This window comes from Bactrocera oleae, chromosome 3, assembly GCF_042242935.1.
Source record: "Bactrocera oleae isolate idBacOlea1 chromosome 3, idBacOlea1, whole genome shotgun sequence".
In the NCBI taxonomy this organism is placed as follows: Eukaryota; Metazoa; Arthropoda; class Insecta; order Diptera; family Tephritidae; genus Bactrocera; species Bactrocera oleae.
In genome coordinates, this window is record NC_091537.1 from 56,494,209 (window position 1) to 56,511,834 (window position 17,626).

General features: G+C 32.5%; 3 protein-coding genes and 2 long non-coding RNA genes across 9 annotated transcripts; all 5 read left to right on the top strand.

The window, feature by feature from the left end:
* Window positions 1–674: 674 nt before the first annotated feature.
* LOC138856225 (insulin receptor substrate 1-like) lies at window positions 675–3,876 on the top strand. Of its 3 annotated transcripts, none has more exons than XM_070106661.1 (3): window positions 675–1,257; window positions 1,888–1,922; window positions 2,071–3,876. In XM_070106661.1, the coding sequence occupies exon 3, from the start codon at window positions 2,222–2,224 to the stop codon at window positions 3,359–3,361; it is 1,140 nt and encodes a 379-aa protein (XP_069962762.1). In that variant the 5' UTR covers window positions 675–1,257; window positions 1,888–1,922; window positions 2,071–2,221; the 3' UTR covers window positions 3,362–3,876. The 3 variants fall into 3 exon arrangements, with proteins under 3 accessions (XP_069962762.1, XP_069962761.1, XP_069962760.1); XM_070106660.1 differs by having other exon boundaries at window positions 675–1,108; window positions 1,181–1,257; window positions 1,888–3,876; XM_070106659.1 differs by having other exon boundaries at window positions 1,888–3,876.
* A 177-nt stretch (window positions 3,877–4,053) lies between these two features.
* Window positions 4,054–6,248, top strand: LOC138856226 (uncharacterized). The gene is made up of 2 exons (XR_011395346.1): window positions 4,054–5,933; window positions 6,005–6,248. It is a non-coding gene; the product is annotated as an uncharacterized lncRNA (long non-coding RNA).
* Window positions 6,249–7,599: 1,351 nt separating this feature from the next.
* Window positions 7,600–10,345, top strand: LOC118680929 (insulin receptor substrate 1-like). 3 transcript variants are annotated; one of them, XM_070106658.1, is made up of 3 exons: window positions 7,600–8,178; window positions 8,809–8,843; window positions 8,992–10,345. In XM_070106658.1, the coding sequence occupies exon 3, from the start codon at window positions 9,143–9,145 to the stop codon at window positions 10,280–10,282; it is 1,140 nt and encodes a 379-aa protein (XP_069962759.1). In that variant the 5' UTR covers window positions 7,600–8,178; window positions 8,809–8,843; window positions 8,992–9,142; the 3' UTR covers window positions 10,283–10,345. The 3 variants fall into 3 exon arrangements, with proteins under 3 accessions (XP_069962759.1, XP_069962758.1, XP_069962757.1); XM_070106657.1 differs by having other exon boundaries at window positions 7,600–8,029; window positions 8,102–8,178; window positions 8,809–10,345; XM_070106656.1 differs by having other exon boundaries at window positions 8,809–10,345.
* A 1,787-nt stretch (window positions 10,346–12,132) lies between these two features.
* LOC118680930 (uncharacterized) lies at window positions 12,133–13,546 on the top strand. Its single transcript, XR_004976564.2, has 2 exons — window positions 12,133–12,917; window positions 12,983–13,546. It is a non-coding gene; the product is annotated as an uncharacterized lncRNA (long non-coding RNA).
* Window positions 13,547–15,061: 1,515 nt separating this feature from the next.
* LOC138856089 (insulin receptor substrate 1-like) lies at window positions 15,062–17,493 on the top strand. The gene is made up of 3 exons (XM_070106515.1): window positions 15,062–15,080; window positions 15,221–15,254; window positions 15,913–17,493. The coding sequence occupies exons 1-3, from the start codon at window positions 15,062–15,064 to the stop codon at window positions 17,384–17,386; spliced, it is 1,527 nt and encodes a 508-aa protein (XP_069962616.1). The 3' UTR covers window positions 17,387–17,493.
* The last annotated feature ends 133 nt before the right edge of the window (window positions 17,494–17,626 follow it).

The window sequence follows — 17,626 nt, forward strand, 5'->3', positions numbered from 1 at the left end:
CAATACTGATATGATAAATATGTATGTGAAATATGTAAATGAATTCATGAATTTGAATATGAAATGAATACATGAATTTGATCTCAACTTTAAAGCCTTTTTTCGTACATACATACATATATGCACAAACATTTTTTTTACATCAGTTAGTATAAAATATTGAACCATTTGAACCGAACCGCGGTTCAGGGACACTTATAAACAGGTTCTTGAACCGGTAAAAGTTTTTTCTTAGTGGTTCGAACCACTGAACCGAACCGCATGGAGTTTTGGAATGGGTTGCAGCCTATATATGTCTGTCTTTGGCATTAATACTCATACTAGAGTTCTTCTTTCATTCCTTTTGAACTTTAATTGTTGGCATGTAATTTGTATATGACTTTAGCGAATTTCTGTAGTGACGAATTTGAAACCAAATGCGCAAGTTATCAATACTAATACACGACTGACTCATACGGTCCGCCGCTTCGCCGTTCTAAACGTAGTTTTTGTCATTCTCTTGTTTTAACGGTAGTTCCTAATTATGTTCATTCGTCACACAACATTTGTGTCCGTAGACTGATTCGAATATCCCAGTGCACCGATTCGTGGTGACTTCTGTGATAGCATCTCAAAGGAAGTTGAGATGGCAACTCGCGCAACTCAAGGCTACCAGCCCTGCAAGCCACCAGTCTGTTAAATCACCGACTAATTACCCAACAGCTCCATAAGAGATTCCTGTTAAAGTTTCTATGAGTTTCTTACGGCCTAATAGACATTTCTAGTTGAAACTCTTAGACATTCATCTCTTTCTTATCTATTGGGCTTATGTGTTAGTTTCCTCGATAATTCCTTTAATGTATTGAGTTTCCGTAGCCGTGACTTGTTGGGATGTTATCCAAAATTAGAATTTTCATTTGGTATTACCAGACTATATCATTAAGTAGCTTTATTAAGTGAGATTTTGTAATTTTTTTGAAAATTGTTGGTAAATCTGCCCTTAACTACACAAAATAAACTATCGATAGTGAGACGAAAATAAAACTATCGATAGTCCCATCGATTGTTTTGCAGCTCTATCTGCTAGAATGAATCAAAGAGTCTGAGGGCACAGCTATGATTTTATTGGGTATGAGAGTAAATTACCTGAGGGCTATTCGGAATAAATGCTTGTGTTAATATCTTGTAATTTCTTCCGAAGGGTGAACAAAGCTATATTCCAAAAATATTCTTCGTTGAAGCCGTGTTGTTTAGTCCAGTTACTGGGAGAGATACATAGTAAGTGGATCAATGCAAACGTCGTTGAAGTCTTTCAAATAAACAAGTAGAGGAATCAATTGGTGATCTAGCGGAATATCGGTAACACATTTTAAATATTTTTTTGAAACCGAACGAAATTGCAACGATGGAAAGAATTTCAAAATTAAACGGAATACCGAACTACGTAACAGCAAACTGTTACAAACAATATCATAACTCGGTGCAATCGCCTTTTCTCTTCGCGCCCTCGCTAACAAACTACGAGTTGCGGCATCAAAAGATTCGTGTGTGAATAAGCACAAACCCTTCTCATAAGTGGATAGTTTGTAAAAGTTCTAGTTTCATAAAATTCATACCCTCTAAAGATGCCAATATTATTTAATTCGAAAACTTGGGCATTTAACGCAAAAGATTTTGTAGAAACGTAATTCTCGAAAATGTGAACATAACTTTTAATATCAGGGGTTTCGAGTATAATCACGCAAAGAAAATTTTTGTTATAATCGTCAGAAAAATATGTATACACGATACCTTTCCACAATAGGGATATTAAATTGCAACTTTTGCTTATTTTTTTTGGAATAATACAGTATATAATTTTTGTAATATTTTCAAAATATTGATATAATAAATTTGTTGATTTTACAGTAAGGAACGTCCTAAACGATCGTATTCAATTGGAAGTAAGATAGACAGAAACAAAATCAAACGATCGGGAAATTCGAACGAGATTTTACATGACAAAAACGCTATCCGAGTCCGAGCGTTTTCAGTTGGATCTCGTTCGAAAATTCCTAAATGTGACTTACAGCGTGCTGTTTTATTTCCCAGATCCCGCTGTAATCAGAGTTGTATTAGTAACAATAGTTTAAATTTTGGGGCTGACGATACTGGTTATAAATTGGGATTAAATACGAATTGTGATAAAAAGTCAACGAGTGCTCCTATATTGGTCCAAAATAGTTAAGTATCTGTGGATTGTATGAGTGATCTAATGGAAATTGATTTTTCGAAAAGTTCTAGCCATAAAAAAGATGGAAAAGCTGTACCTGGCAGTGGAAATTGTTCTGATGTATCGTTAAACGAAGTAAAGGGTTATCAGACATCAAAACCTGTTAGCGAGTTGTTACAAACATTTTCGTCTAAAAAAATAAATCATGAAGAAAGTGGATACTTGGAAATGAAGCCTTTGAATCAAGAAATATGTTCCATGCATAAGACTTCCCTGTCACATTCAAACGAAAGCTTTTCCGACACAACAAAAGAAAGTGACATTACATCTACATCACGCATAAAAAGAAAGGAAGTACAAATATATTCCCACGGAAATTATCTATTTGAGGAAAAACTCACAAACAGTAAACAAAATCAGTTGTGTATGCCTACTAATGAACTTGATTTGGTATTACATGAAGAAAATCGAAATCACCATTTGGAAGAAGTAAAACTTAATAGTACTTCGAACTCTGAGGAAATTACTTATCTTTCGTGCATATATTCCCAACTTTCAGTTCAACCAACTTCAAAACCAATTAAAGAAACTGAAACTGAAAAAAGTATTTCTATGGTTGATACTGAGAAAATTATTAAAACTACAAAAATCATATTCCATGAGGAATATAGTACGAAATGTTCTTTGCTAGACAACATACATGGTAAAAATTACAGCTCTAAAGAAGCAGAATCATCTTCTAACAGAGAGCGAAAATTGCCATTAGCAGGAATAAATGAGAAATATTCTGTTTCATCAAACGTGCCTTCCTTGCCATTAGCACCATTGACCAACGCCAACAAACTTTCATCAGTCGCTCGATTCAAAGATTCTCCCACATTTTTGACCATCATAGATAATAGAGAAAGCGATTATGGGCTTCCGAGCTGTATAAACGAAAATAAAACACCGCATATTACCACGCCTACATCTTCAACTGCTTGCTCCAGTTATGAATTATATTACGCAAAGCTAGATCTGCCGCAATGCAGTACCAAAGATAATGCGAAATTCCAAAAAATTGAAAATGTTGCTTCTCCAACAATAAGTGCAGAAAATGATTCATATGTTAAAATAGATTTTGATCATTCTTCGGATTCATCATCTTCTTCTAAAACTTTAAATTACTGAACCAACGAAAATTATATTTTTTGCTTAATATTTGAATGTAAATAAATTACTCCCAATTATTCATTGTGTATCTTTTATTACGATAATAAAAGATGTATAAGTAACGATGGAAATGTATTAAGCAGATGGATAATATAGGTATAAATGCATATTGTTTATTGATGCTTAAAATTGGAGAGAGAACCATGATCAACAATATCCACTGCCCTGAAAACAGGCTTACAATTAATTCATTAAAAATACAATTGAATTAACATAAAAAGTAATTGAATTAACATTTTAATAAAATTTTGTTTTATTTTGTAATTCCCAAAATTTTAATTACAAATAATTTACAAATCTCTAATTTTAAATACCGGATTGAAAAATAAAACAAATCCTATGTTTATGACTAAAATTTAAAAAAAATGTGATTTTGAATTTTAAAATCTTTTGCGCTTGCGTGGTACGTGTTTTGCTTTTGGTTATCTTTGTAAGAAGATTTTTATTTTTAATAAATTTTCATCAATTTTTAACACTCTTTGTTTAATTTATTAATAGTGTTTCGGTTAGAAATATTCATAAATTTCCTTTTTTTTTCTATATTTCGCTTTTGATGTGAGAAATAACTATTTTTGGTACTCTATATTTTAAATTGAAAACACTTTAAAAATTTTTAGTTCTACAAAATACTGCTTCCAAAATGAATTTTGTATGAAAATAGTTAGTTTAGCTATAATTTCCCTAAACAACTCTTCTCCGTTTAATAGCCCTGATAAATAGTACATGAAAGCTTTGTTTATGACAAGAAGTCTAACACAAGTCAGTGTAAATATTATAAACTAAAAATGAGGAAAAAGCACTCTGAAACTTTTATGAGACACATAAAAAACGCTGACATTTTCGAGAAAATTATTTTCGAAATTACTGAAAAAAAACGCAAGAAATTCCAACCAGAATAATATTGCGAAGCACAATACATTGTGAACAAACCATCGTCAGCTACAGTTACACAGCTGCAAGTCACAAAAAATGGTCCTCCGTTCGAAATCGACTTCTTAATTGAATATCATGTATCGTATCATAATATATGTTCCTTTAAGATTTTTTAATCCAACAGCAAATAATAACGTTGCTATAAGCAAAATTCGAAAAGCCCTAAGTGCAAGCCTAAAAAATTTGCCAACCAAGACAGTAACTTACGCCTTTATAGAAATAGAAAACAATATGACATGCCATGACATTGTGTGTGTTCTTCTTTATCAGTTTTTCTTTTGTTATGTTTCTAATAAAACATGATTTGCTTAGGTTTTTTTGCTTTTTCTGTAAAATTTATAAAATGTAACTTAGGGCTTTTTTGATGTTATGTGACGATATGTATGTATTTAAGAAACTCGATCACAACAAAATTTTCACATAATATGATTCAATTTCATAATTTTATTTTTCAAAATCTAGAGTACAAAATAAAATGGAGGTTTCTTTACAATTTTTATTTTTCCACTGTTCTTAATTCTCATTAAAATACTGGAAAACTAAGCAATATAAAATACTGATTTCCAGAAAAGGGTTTTGCACCAACATTTTTACCATTTTTTGATTTTAATTTATTTGTTTATTATGATTTTAAATTTTTCTTTTACATGTCAAAGTGACAGAAAACATATGACTTTGGAAGAAGAGCTTAAAGCTTTGGGTGTGTTCAGTGAATCCATCGTAGTACAATACAGAACACCACATAATTTCATTGGTTTCTTGAACGTTATTTTAGTACAGAACTTCATTTGCTTTGGAGCAAAAAATTAAAATACGGTTGACATACATATGGTTTCTTTAGTATACTACAATATGTACTATATGCAGGGCTGCAAACCGGTTTTGAACCGAACCGGAATGGACCCGGCTATTTTTACAAGCGTTGAACCGTATCAAGAACCGAACCGATTTTATTTAAAAATGGGAGAACCGAACCGAAAATCCATCAAAAAAATGGCTCGCTTTGGTTCAAAATGAAAATAAGCCCAAATAAACACTAATGAACGACTTGCTTAAAAATGCAACCCTGCTACAAATTTATTTGATGGCAACGCCATAAGTAAAGCTACAATTTTACACGTTGGAGGGCACGCACCAGGAGTGCCCTCCCACACCCTCACCTTTTGACGGGTAAAGTGTAGCTTCATAGTCTGTCCTGTACCAACAGCTTTAAAGCTTACTCTGATTCAATATATGTGCGTTATATTGTCTTTTCCTACTGCAATCTACTTTCCATAAAAGCGGACAGTGTTAGTCGATTAGGTTCATAATAGGAATAAATGCACAATACATTGAAAATGGAGATTTGCTAATACACACTCTGTCAATAAAAGAAACATTTGGGAAAAAAGCACACCGGCTTGAACTTGTCGAATATAATAATAGAAGTTTTAAAATCATATGAAATAAATATAGACAGAAGTTACTCCATAACTGTCGACAATGCGGCGAATATGATATGTGTCTAAAACTTTCTTAATAAAAATGTTCAAAACTTCCATCAAAGTCAACGGCTGGTATACTGAAGAAGAAGGAAATGAAGTCACGCATTCACAAGGTAACTAAAAATATATGTCTTGGATCTTATTAATATATTTATAATTAGCTAAAAATTATTTGTAAATTTAGATTTTGACATGGATGACGGAGATGACGACGATGGAAACAGTGGAGAAATTTCCGGCGCAACCATTCCAAATTCCACGTTTGAAGAATTTGAGGCAACTTTTTATATCATAACTCCATAAGTGTCATTAGGTGTGCTGCACATACCCTAAATTGAGCAGTGTCAGATTTCCTAAAGGAAATAGATGAAATCCGCAGCAAAGTGAAATCCGTAGTAAAAAAGCTTAGACATACATACCTTGTTGAATCTGTTACGACTAGAAAACAAATAATACAACATGAAAAAAACGTTGGGTGGTTAAGTCGCAAGTTTCTGACTGCATTAACAGAACGAGGGGAATATTAATTAACTAATTCTAGTGCTTTAGCTGTCGTTTATTTAGATCCCAGGTATCAGATTTTATTATAAGACTCAGAAAAAAGATTTTGCAAAAAAACATTTGATTAAAATTTTCGATCTCAAATCTAAAATACAATATTTAGGAACTGGAATCCATACTTGAACAATTGAATAAAAAGGAAACTTTACCAACTAGAAAGACGATTGTGAACATAATTAATTGTTTTGACAATATTTAACATCTTTTACCACTTGCAGATATTTTGCAATTTCGGCAAAACTATACAGAGAAAAAGTTAAAAAGTTTAGCCGAGATCGCGTTAGGTGCTCCTGCAAATCAAGTGTCGGTCGAAAGAGCATTTTCAACTATACAATTTATTTTATCAGACTTAAGAGCAAGTATAGACGAAGACTTATTAGAAGACATTCTTTTAATAAACTTATATACTGAGTAATCAAGAAATCGTACGATTAGTTATACATGCTTGTAGCCTTTTGCTATATTGACCTCAGATATGTCACTTCTTTAAGCATAAATTCCCTCCAATAAAAGTATGTGTAATTATATAATAGTAAATGTCAATACTGATATGATAAATATGTATGTGAAATATGTAAATGAATTCATGAATTTGAATATGAAATGAATACATGAATTTGATCTCAACTTTAAAGCCTTTTTTCGTACATACATACATATATGCACAAACATTTTTTTTACATCAGTTAGTATAAAATATTGAACCATTTGAACCGAACCGCGGTTCAGGGACACTTATAAACAGGTTCTTGAACCGGTAAAAGTTTTTTCTTAGTGGTTCGAACCACTGAACCGAACCGCATGGAGTTTTGGAATGGGTTGCAGCCTATATATGTCTGTCTTTGGCATTAATACTCATACTAGAGTTCTTCTTTCATTCCTTTTGAACTTTAATTGTTGGCATGTAATTTGTATATGACTTTAGCGAATTTCTGTAGTGACGAATTTGAAACCAAATGCGCAAGTTATCAATACTAATACACGACTGACTCATACGGTCCGCCGCTTCGCCGTTCTAAACGTAGTTTTTGTCATTCTCTTGTTTTAACGGTAGTTCCTAATTATGTTCATTCGTCACACAACATTTGTGTCCGTAGACTGATTCGAATATCCCAGTGCACCGATTCGTGGTGACTTCTGTGATAGCATCTCAAAGGAAGTTGAGATGGCAACTCGCGCAACTCAAGGCTACCAGCCCTGCAAGCCACCAGTCTGTTAAATCACCGACTAATTACCCAACAGCTCCATAAGAGATTCCTGTTAAAGTTTCTATGAGTTTCTTACGGCCTAATAGACATTTCTAGTTGAAACTCTTAGACATTCATCTCTTTCTTATCTATTGGGCTTATGTGTTAGTTTCCTCGATAATTCCTTTAATGTATTGAGTTTCCGTAGCCGTGACTTGTTGGGATGTTATCCAAAATTAGAATTTTCATTTGGTATTACCAGACTATATCATTAAGTAGCTTTATTAAGTGAGATTTTGTAATTTTTTTGAAAATTGTTGGTAAATCTGCCCTTAACTACACAAAATAAACTATCGATAGTGAGACGAAAATAAAACTATCGATAGTCCCATCGATTGTTTTGCAGCTCTATCTGCTAGAATGAATCAAAGAGTCTGAGGGCACAGCTATGATTTTATTGGGTATGAGAGTAAATTACCTGAGGGCTATTCGGAATAAATGCTTGTGTTAATATCTTGTAATTTCTTCCGAAGGGTGAACAAAGCTATATTCCAAAAATATTCTTCGTTGAAGCCGTGTTGTTTAGTCCAGTTACTGGGAGAGATACATAGTAAGTGGATCAATGCAAACGTCGTTGAAGTCTTTCAAATAAACAAGTAGAGGAATCAATTGGTGATCTAGCGGAATATCGGTAACACATTTTAAATATTTTTTTGAAACCGAACGAAATTGCAACGATGGAAAGAATTTCAAAATTAAACGGAATACCGAACTACGTAACAGCAAACTGTTACAAACAATATCATAACTCGGTGCAATCGCCTTTTCTCTTCGCGCCCTCGCTAACAAACTACGAGTTGCGGCATCAAAAGATTCGTGTGTGAATAAGCACAAACCCTTCTCATAAGTGGATAGTTTGTAAAAGTTCTAGTTTCATAAAATTCATACCCTCTAAAGATGCCAATATTATTTAATTCGAAAACTTGGGCATTTAACGCAAAAGATTTTGTAGAAACGTAATTCTCGAAAATGTGAACATAACTTTTAATATCAGGGGTTTCGAGTATAATCACGCAAAGAAAATTTTTGTTATAATCGTCAGAAAAATATGTATACACGATACCTTTCCACAATAGGGATATTAAATTGCAACTTTTGCTTATTTTTTTTGGAATAATACAGTATATAATTTTTGTAATATTTTCAAAATATTGATATAATAAATTTGTTGATTTTACAGTAAGGAACGTCCTAAACGATCGTATTCAATTGGAAGTAAGATAGACAGAAACAAAATCAAACGATCGGGAAATTCGAACGAGATTTTACATGACAAAAACGCTATCCGAGTCCGAGCGTTTTCAGTTGGATCTCGTTCGAAAATTCCTAAATGTGACTTACAGCGTGCTGTTTTATTTCCCAGATCCCGCTGTAATCAGAGTTGTATTAGTAACAATAGTTTAAATTTTGGGGCTGACGATACTGGTTATAAATTGGGATTAAATACGAATTGTGATAAAAAGTCAACGAGTGCTCCTATATTGGTCCAAAATAGTTAAGTATCTGTGGATTGTATGAGTGATCTAATGGAAATTGATTTTTCGAAAAGTTCTAGCCATAAAAAAGATGGAAAAGCTGTACCTGGCAGTGGAAATTGTTCTGATGTATCGTTAAACGAAGTAAAGGGTTATCAGACATCAAAACCTGTTAGCGAGTTGTTACAAACATTTTCGTCTAAAAAAATAAATCATGAAGAAAGTGGATACTTGGAAATGAAGCCTTTGAATCAAGAAATATGTTCCATGCATAAGACTTCCCTGTCACATTCAAACGAAAGCTTTTCCGACACAACAAAAGAAAGTGACATTACATCTACATCACGCGTAAAAAGAAAGGAAGTACAAATATATTCCCACGGAAATTATCTATTTGAGGAAAAACTCACAAACAGTAAACAAAATCAGTTGTGTATGCCTACTAATGAACTTGATTTGGTATTACATGAAGAAAATCGAAATCACCATTTGGAAGAAGTAAAACTTAATAGTACTTCGAACTCTGAGGAAATTACTTATCTTTCGTGCATATATTCCCAACTTTCAGTTCAACCAACTTCAAAACCAATTAAAGAAACTGAAACTGAAAAAAGTATTTCTATGGTTGATACTGAGAAAATTATTAAAACTACAAAAATCATATTCCATGAGGAATATAGTACGAAATGTTCTTTGCTAGACAACATACATGGTAAAAATTACAGCTCTAAAGAAGCAGAATCATCTTCTAACAGAGAGCGAAAATTGCCATTAGCAGGAATAAATGAGAAATATTCTGTTTCATCAAACGTGCCTTCCTTGCCATTAGCACCATTGACCAACGCCAACAAACTTTCATCAGTCGCTCGATTCAAAGATTCTCCCACATTTTTGACCATCATAGATAATAGAGAAAGCGATTATGGGCTTCCGAGCTGTATAAACGAAAATAAAACACCGCATATTACCACGCCTACATCTTCAACTGCTTGCTCCAGTTATGAATTATATTACGCAAAGCTAGATCTGCCGCAATGCAGTACCAAAGATAATGCGAAATTCCAAAAAATTGAAAATGTTGCTTCTCCAACAATAAGTGCAGAAAATGATTCATATGTTAAAATAGATTTTGATCATTCTTCGGATTCATCATCTTCTTCTAAAACTTTAAATTACTGAACCAACGAAAATTATATTTTTTGCTTAATATTTGAATGTAAATAAATTACTCCCAATTATTCATTGTGTATATTTTATTACGATAATAAAAGATGTGTAAGTAACGATGGAAATGTATTAAGCAGATGGATAATATAGGTATAAATGCATATTGTTTATTGATGCTTAAAATTGGAGAGAGAACCATGATCACCAATATCCACTGCCCTGAAAACAGGCTTACAATTAATTCATTAAAAATACAATTGCATTAACATAAAAAGTAATTGAATTAACATTTAAATAAAATTTTGTTTTATTTTGTAATTCCCAAAATTTTAATTACAAATAATTTACAAATCTCTAATTTTAAATACCGGATTGAAAAATAAAACAAATCCTATGTTTATGACTAAAAATTAAAAAAAAATGTGATTTTGAATTTTAAAATATTTTGCGCTTGCGTGGTTCGTGTTTTACTTTGTAAGAAGATTTTTATTTTTAATAAATTTTCATCAATTTCAACAAAGAGTGTTATGTTTAATTTATTAATAGTGTTTCGGTTAGAAATATTCATAAATTTCCTTTTTTTATCTATATTGATTACCGCTTTTGATGTGAGAAATAACTATTTTTGGTACTCTATATTTTAAATTGAAAACATTTTAAAAATTTTTAGTTCTACAAAATACTGCTTCCAAAATGAATTTTGTATGAAAATAGTTAGTTTAGCTATAATTTCCCTAAACAACTCTTCTCCGTTTAATAGCCCTGATAAATAGTACATGAAAGCTTTGTTTATGACAAGAAGTCTAACACAAGTCAGTGTAAATATTATAAACTAAAAATGAGGAAAAAGCACTCTGAAACTTTTATGAGACACATAAAAAAACGCTGACATTTTCGAGAAAATTATTTTCGAAATTACTGAAAAAAAACGCAAGAAATTCCAACCAGAATAATATTGCGAAGCACAATACATTGTGAACAAACCATCGTCAGCTACAGTTACACAGCTGCAAGTCACAAAAAATGGTCCTCCGTTCGAAATCGACTTCTTAATTGAATATCATGTATCGTATCATAATATATGTTCCTTTAAGATTTTTTAATCCAACAGCAAATAATAACGTTGCTATAAGCAAAATTCGAAAAGCCCTAAGTGCAAGCCTAAAAAATTTGCCAACCAAGACAGTAACTTACGCCTTTATAGAAATAGAAAACAATATGACATGCCATGACATTGTGTGTGTTCTTCTTTATCAGTTTTTCTTTTGTTATGTTTCTAATAAAACATGATTTGCTTAGGTTTTTTTGCTTTTTCTGTAAAATTTATAAAATGTAACTTAGGGCTTTTTTGATGTTATGTGACGATATGTATGTATTTAAGAAACTCGATCACAACAAAATTTTCACATAATATGATTCAATTTCATAATTTTATTTTTCAAAATCTAGAGTACAAAATAAAATGGAGGTTTCTTTACAATTTTTATTTTTCCACTGTTCTTAATTCTCATTAAAATACTGGAAAACTAAGCAATATAAAATACTGATTTCCAGAAAAGGGTTTTGCACCAACATTTTTACCATTTTTTGATTTTAATTTATTTGTTTATTATGATTTTAAATTTTTCTTTTACATGTCAAAGTGACAGAAAACATATGACTTTGGCAGAAGAGCTTAAAGCTTTGGGTGTGTTCAGTGAATCCATCGTAGTACAATACAGAACACCACATAATTTCATTGGTTTCTTGAACGTTATTTTAGTACAGAACTTCATTTGCTTTGGAGCAAAAAATTAAAATACGGTTGACATACATATGGTTTCTTTAGGATACTACAATATGTACTATATGCAGGGCTGCAAACCGGTTTTGAACCGAACCGGAATGGACCCGGCTATTTTTACAAGCGTTGAACCGTATCAAGAACCGAACCGATTTTATTTAAAAATGGGAGAACCGAACCGAAAATCTATCAAAAAAATGGCTCGCTTTGGTTCAAAATGAAAATAAGCCCAAATAAACACTAATGAACGACTTGCTTAAAAATGCAACCCTGCTACAAATTTATTTGATGGCAACGCCATAAGTAAAGCTACAATTTGACACGTTGGAGGGCACGCACCAGGAGTGCCCTCCCACACCCTCACCGTTTGACGGGTAAAGTGTAGCTTCATAGTCTGTCCTGTACCAACAGCTTTAAAGCTTACTCCGATTCAATATATGTGTCTTCTATTGTCTTTTCCTACTGCAATCTACTTTCCATAAAAGCGGACAGTGTTAGTCGATTAGGTTCATAATAGGAATAAATGCACAATACATTGAAAATGGAGATTTGCTAATACACTCTCTGCCAATAAAAGAAATATTTGGGAATTTCTTTCTTTCCTTAAAAGCGGACAGTGTTAGTCGATTAGGTTCATAATAGAAATAAATGCACAATACAGTGAAAATGGAGATTTGCTAATACACACTCTGTCAATAAAAGAAATATTTGGGAAAGCAGAATATAATAATTGAAGTTTTAAAATCATATGAAATAAATATGGACAGAATGTCGGAAACTTTCTTAATAAAAATGCTCAAAACTTCCATCAAAGTCAACGGCTGTATACTGAAGAAGAAGGAAATGAAGTCACGTATTCACAAGGTAACTAAAACAATATGTCTTGGATCTTATTAATATATTTATGATTACCTTCAAATTATTTGTAGATTTAGATTTTGACATTGATGATGGTAGCAGTGGAGAAATTTCCGGCGCAACCATTCCAAATTCCACGTTTTTTATATCATAACTCCGTAAGTGTCATTAGGTGTGCTGCACATACCCCAAATTTAGCAGTGTCAGATTTCCTAAAGGAAATTTATGAAATCCGCAGCAAAGTGAAATCCGTAGTAAAAAAGCTTAGACATACATACCTTGTTGAATCTGTTACGACTAGAAAACTTAAATAAGCCAGCTATGGAATGCGTGACTAGATGGCGTTGAACATACAACATCAAAAAAACGTTGGGTGGTTAAGCCGCAAGTTTCTGACTGCATTAACAGAATGAGGGGAATATTAACTAACTAATTCTAGTGCTTTAGCTGTCGTTTATTTAGACCCCAGGCATCAGATTTTATTATAAGACTCAGAAAAAAGATTTTGCAAAAAAACATTTGATTAAAATTTTCGATCTCAAATCTAAAATACAATATTTAGGAACTGGAATCCATACTTGAACAATTGAATAAAAAGGAAACTTTACCAACTAGAAAAACGATTGTGAACATAATTAATTGTTTTGACAATATTTAACATCTTTTACTACTTGCAGATATTTTGCAATTTCGGCAAAACTATACAGAGAAAAAGTTAAAAAGTTTAGCCGAGATCGCGTTAGGTGCTCCTGCAAATCAAATGTCGGTCGAAAGAGCATTTTCAACTATACAATTTATTTTATCAGACTTAAGAGCAAGTATAGACAAAGACTTATTAGAAGACATTCTTTTAATAAACTTATATGCTGAGTAATCAAGAAATCGTTATTGCTGCGATTTATAAAATATCTTATTAAAAATGTTAATCGAAGTAACATGCTTGTAGCCTTTTGCTATATTAACCTCAGATATGTCACTTCTTTAAGTATAAATTCGCTCCAATAAAAGTATGTGTAATCATATAATAGTAAATGTCAATACTGATATGATAAATATGTATGTGAAATATGTAAATGAATTCATGAATTTGAATATGAAATGAATACATGAATTTGATCTCAACTTTAAAGCCTTTTTTCGTACATACATACATATATGCACAAACATTTTTTTTACATCAGTTAGTATAAAATATTGAACCATTTGAACCGAACCGCGGTTCAGAGACACTTATAAACAGGTTCTTGAACCGGTAAAAGTTTTTTCTTAGTGGTTCGAACCACTGAACCGAACCGCATGGAGTTTTGGAATGGGTCGCAGCCCTGACTATATGTCTGTCTTTGGCATTAAAACTCATACTAGAGTTCTTATTTCATTCCTTTTGAACTTTAATTGTTGGCATGTAATTTTTATATGACTTTAGCGAATTTCTGTAGTGACGAATTTGAAACCAAATGCGCAAGTTATCAATACTAATACACGACTGACTCATACGGTCCGCCGCTTCGCCGTTCTAAACGTAGTTTTTGTCATTCTCTTGTTTTAACGGTAGTTCCTAATTATGTTCATTCGTCACACAACATTTGTGTCCGTAGACTGATTCGAATATCCCAGTGCACCGATTCGTGGTGACTTCTGTGATAGCATCTCAAAGGAAGTTGAGATGGCAACTCGCGCAACTCGAGGCTACCAGCCCTGCAAGCCACCAGTCTGTTAAATCACCGACTAATTACCCAACAGCTCCATAAGAGATTCCTGTTAAAGTTTCTATGAGTTTCTTAAGGCCTAATAGACATTTCTAATTGAAACTCTTATGTACGTGTGATCATTCATCTCTTTCTTATCTATTGGGCTTATGTGTTAGTTTCCTCGATAATTCCTTTAATGTATTGAGTTTCCGTAGCCGTGACTTGCTGGGATGTTATCCAAAATTAGAATTTTCATCTGGTATTACCAGATTATATCATTAAGTAGCTTTATTGAGTGAGATTTTGTAATTTTTTTGAAAATTGTTGGTAAATCTGCCCTTAACTACACAAAACATCGATAGTCAAAATAAACTATCGATAGTGAGACGAAAATAAAACTATCGATAGTCCCATCGATTGTTTTGGTATGAGAGTAAATTACCTGAGGGCTATTCGGAATAAATGCTTGTGTTAATATCTTGTAATTTCTTCCGAAGGGTGAACAAAGCTATATTCCAAAAATATTCTTCGTTGAAGCCGTGTTGTTTAGTCCAGTTACTGGGAGAGATACATAGTAAGTGGATCAATGCAAACGTCGTTGAAGTCTTTCAAATGAACAAGTAGAGGAATCAATTGGTGATCTAGCGGAATATCGGTAACACATTTTAAATATTTATTTGAAACCGAACGAAATTGCAACGATGGAAAGAATTTCAAAATTAAACGGAATACCGAACTACGTAACAGCAAACTGTTACAAACAATATCATAACTCGGTGCCCTCGCCTTTTCTCTTCGCGCCCTCGCTAACAAACTACGAGTTGCGGCGTCAAAAGATTCGTGTGTGAATCAGCACAAACTCTTCTCATAAGTGGATAGTTTGTAAAAGTTCTAGTTTCATAAAATTCATACCCTCTAAAGACGCCAATATTAATCAATTCGAAAACTTGGGCATTTAACGCAAACGATTTTGTAGAAACGTACAAATTAATCAAATCTACTAAATAAATTTTAATGAACTTTATTGTTTTCTATTTTTTTTTATGTTTAATTTTAAAAATTTGATCAATGCTGCCAAATACTCTAAACAGTAGTTCTCGAAAATGTGAACATAACTTTAATATCAGGGGTTTCGAGAATAATCACGCAAAGAAAATTTTTGTTATAATCGTCAGAAAAATATGTATACACGATACCTTTCCCCAATAGGGATATTAAATTGCAACTTTTGCTTAATTTTTTTGGAATAATACAGTATATAATTTTTGTAATATTTTCAAAATATTGATATAATAAATTTGTTGATTTTACAGTGAGGAACGTCCTAAACGATCGTATTCAATTGGAAGTAAGATAGACAGAAACAAAATCAAACGATCGGGAAATTCGAACGAGATTTTACATGACAAAAACGCTATCCGAGTCCGAGCGTTTTCAGTTGGATCTCGGGCGAAAATTCCTAAATGTGACTTGCAGCGTGCTGTTTTATTTCCCAGATCCCGCTTTAATCAGAGTTGTATTAGTAACAATAGTTTAAATTTTGGGGCTGACGATACTGGTTATAAATTGGGATTAAATACGAATTGTGATAAAAAGTCAACGAGTGCTCCTATATTGGTCCAAAATAGTCAAGTATCTGTGGATTGTATGAGTGATCTAATGGAAATTGATTTTTCGAAAAGTTCTAGCCATAAAAAAGATGGAAAAGCTGTACCTGGCAGTGGAAATTGTTCTGATGTATCGTTAAACGAAGTAAAGGGTTATCAGACATCAAAACCTGTTAGCGAGTTGTTACAAACATTTTCGTCTAAAAAAATAAATCATGAAGAAAGCGGATACTTGGAAATGAAGCCTTTGAATCAAGAAATATGTTCCATGCATAAGACTTCCCTGTCACATTCAAACGAAAGCTTTTCCGACACAACAAAAGAAAGTGACATTACATCTACATCACGCGTAAAAAGAAAGGAAGTACAAATATATTCCCACGGAAACTATCTATTTGAGGAAAAACTCACAAACAGTAAACAAAATCAGTTGTGTATGCCTACTAATGAACTTGATTTTGTATTACATGAAGAAAATCGAAATCACCATTTGGAGGAAGTAAAACTTGATAGTACTTCGAACTCTGAGGAAATTACTTATCTTTCGTGCATATATTGCAAACTTTCAGTTCAACCAACTTCAAAAACAATTAATGAAACTGTAACTAAAAGAAGTATTGCTATGGTTGATACTGAGAAAATTATTAAAACTACAAAAAACATATTTCATGAGGAATATAGTACGAAATGTTCTTTGCTAGACAACATACATGGTAAAAATTACAGCTCTAAAGAAGCAGAATCCTCTTCTAACAGAGAGCGAAAATTGCCATTAGCAGGAATAAATGATAAATATTCTGTTTCATCAAACGTGCCTTCCTTGCCATTAGCACCATTGACCAACGCCAACAAACTTTCATCAGTCGCTCGATTCAACGATTCTCCTACATTTTTGACCATCATAGATAATAGAGAAAGCGATCATGGGCTTCCGAACTGTATAAACGAAAATAAAACACCACATATTACCACGCCTACATCTTCTACTGCTTGCTCCAGTTATGAATTATATTACGCAAAGCTAGATCTGCCGCAATGCAGTACCAAAGATAATGCGAAATTCCAAAAAATTGAAAATGTTGCTTCTCCAACAATAAGTGCAGAAAATGATTCATATGCTAAAATAGATTTTGATCATTCTTCGGATTCATCATCTTCTTCTAAAACTTTAAATTACTGAACCAACGAAAATTATATTTTTTGCTTAATATTTGAATGTAAATAAATTACTCCCAATTATTCATTGTGTATCTTTTATTACGATAATAAAAGATGTATAAGTAACGATGGAAATGTATTAAGCAGATGGATAATATAGGTATAAATGCATATTGTTTATTGATGCTTAAAATTGGAGAGAGAACCATGATCACCAATATCCACTGCCCTGAAAACAGGCTTACAATTAATTCATTAAAAA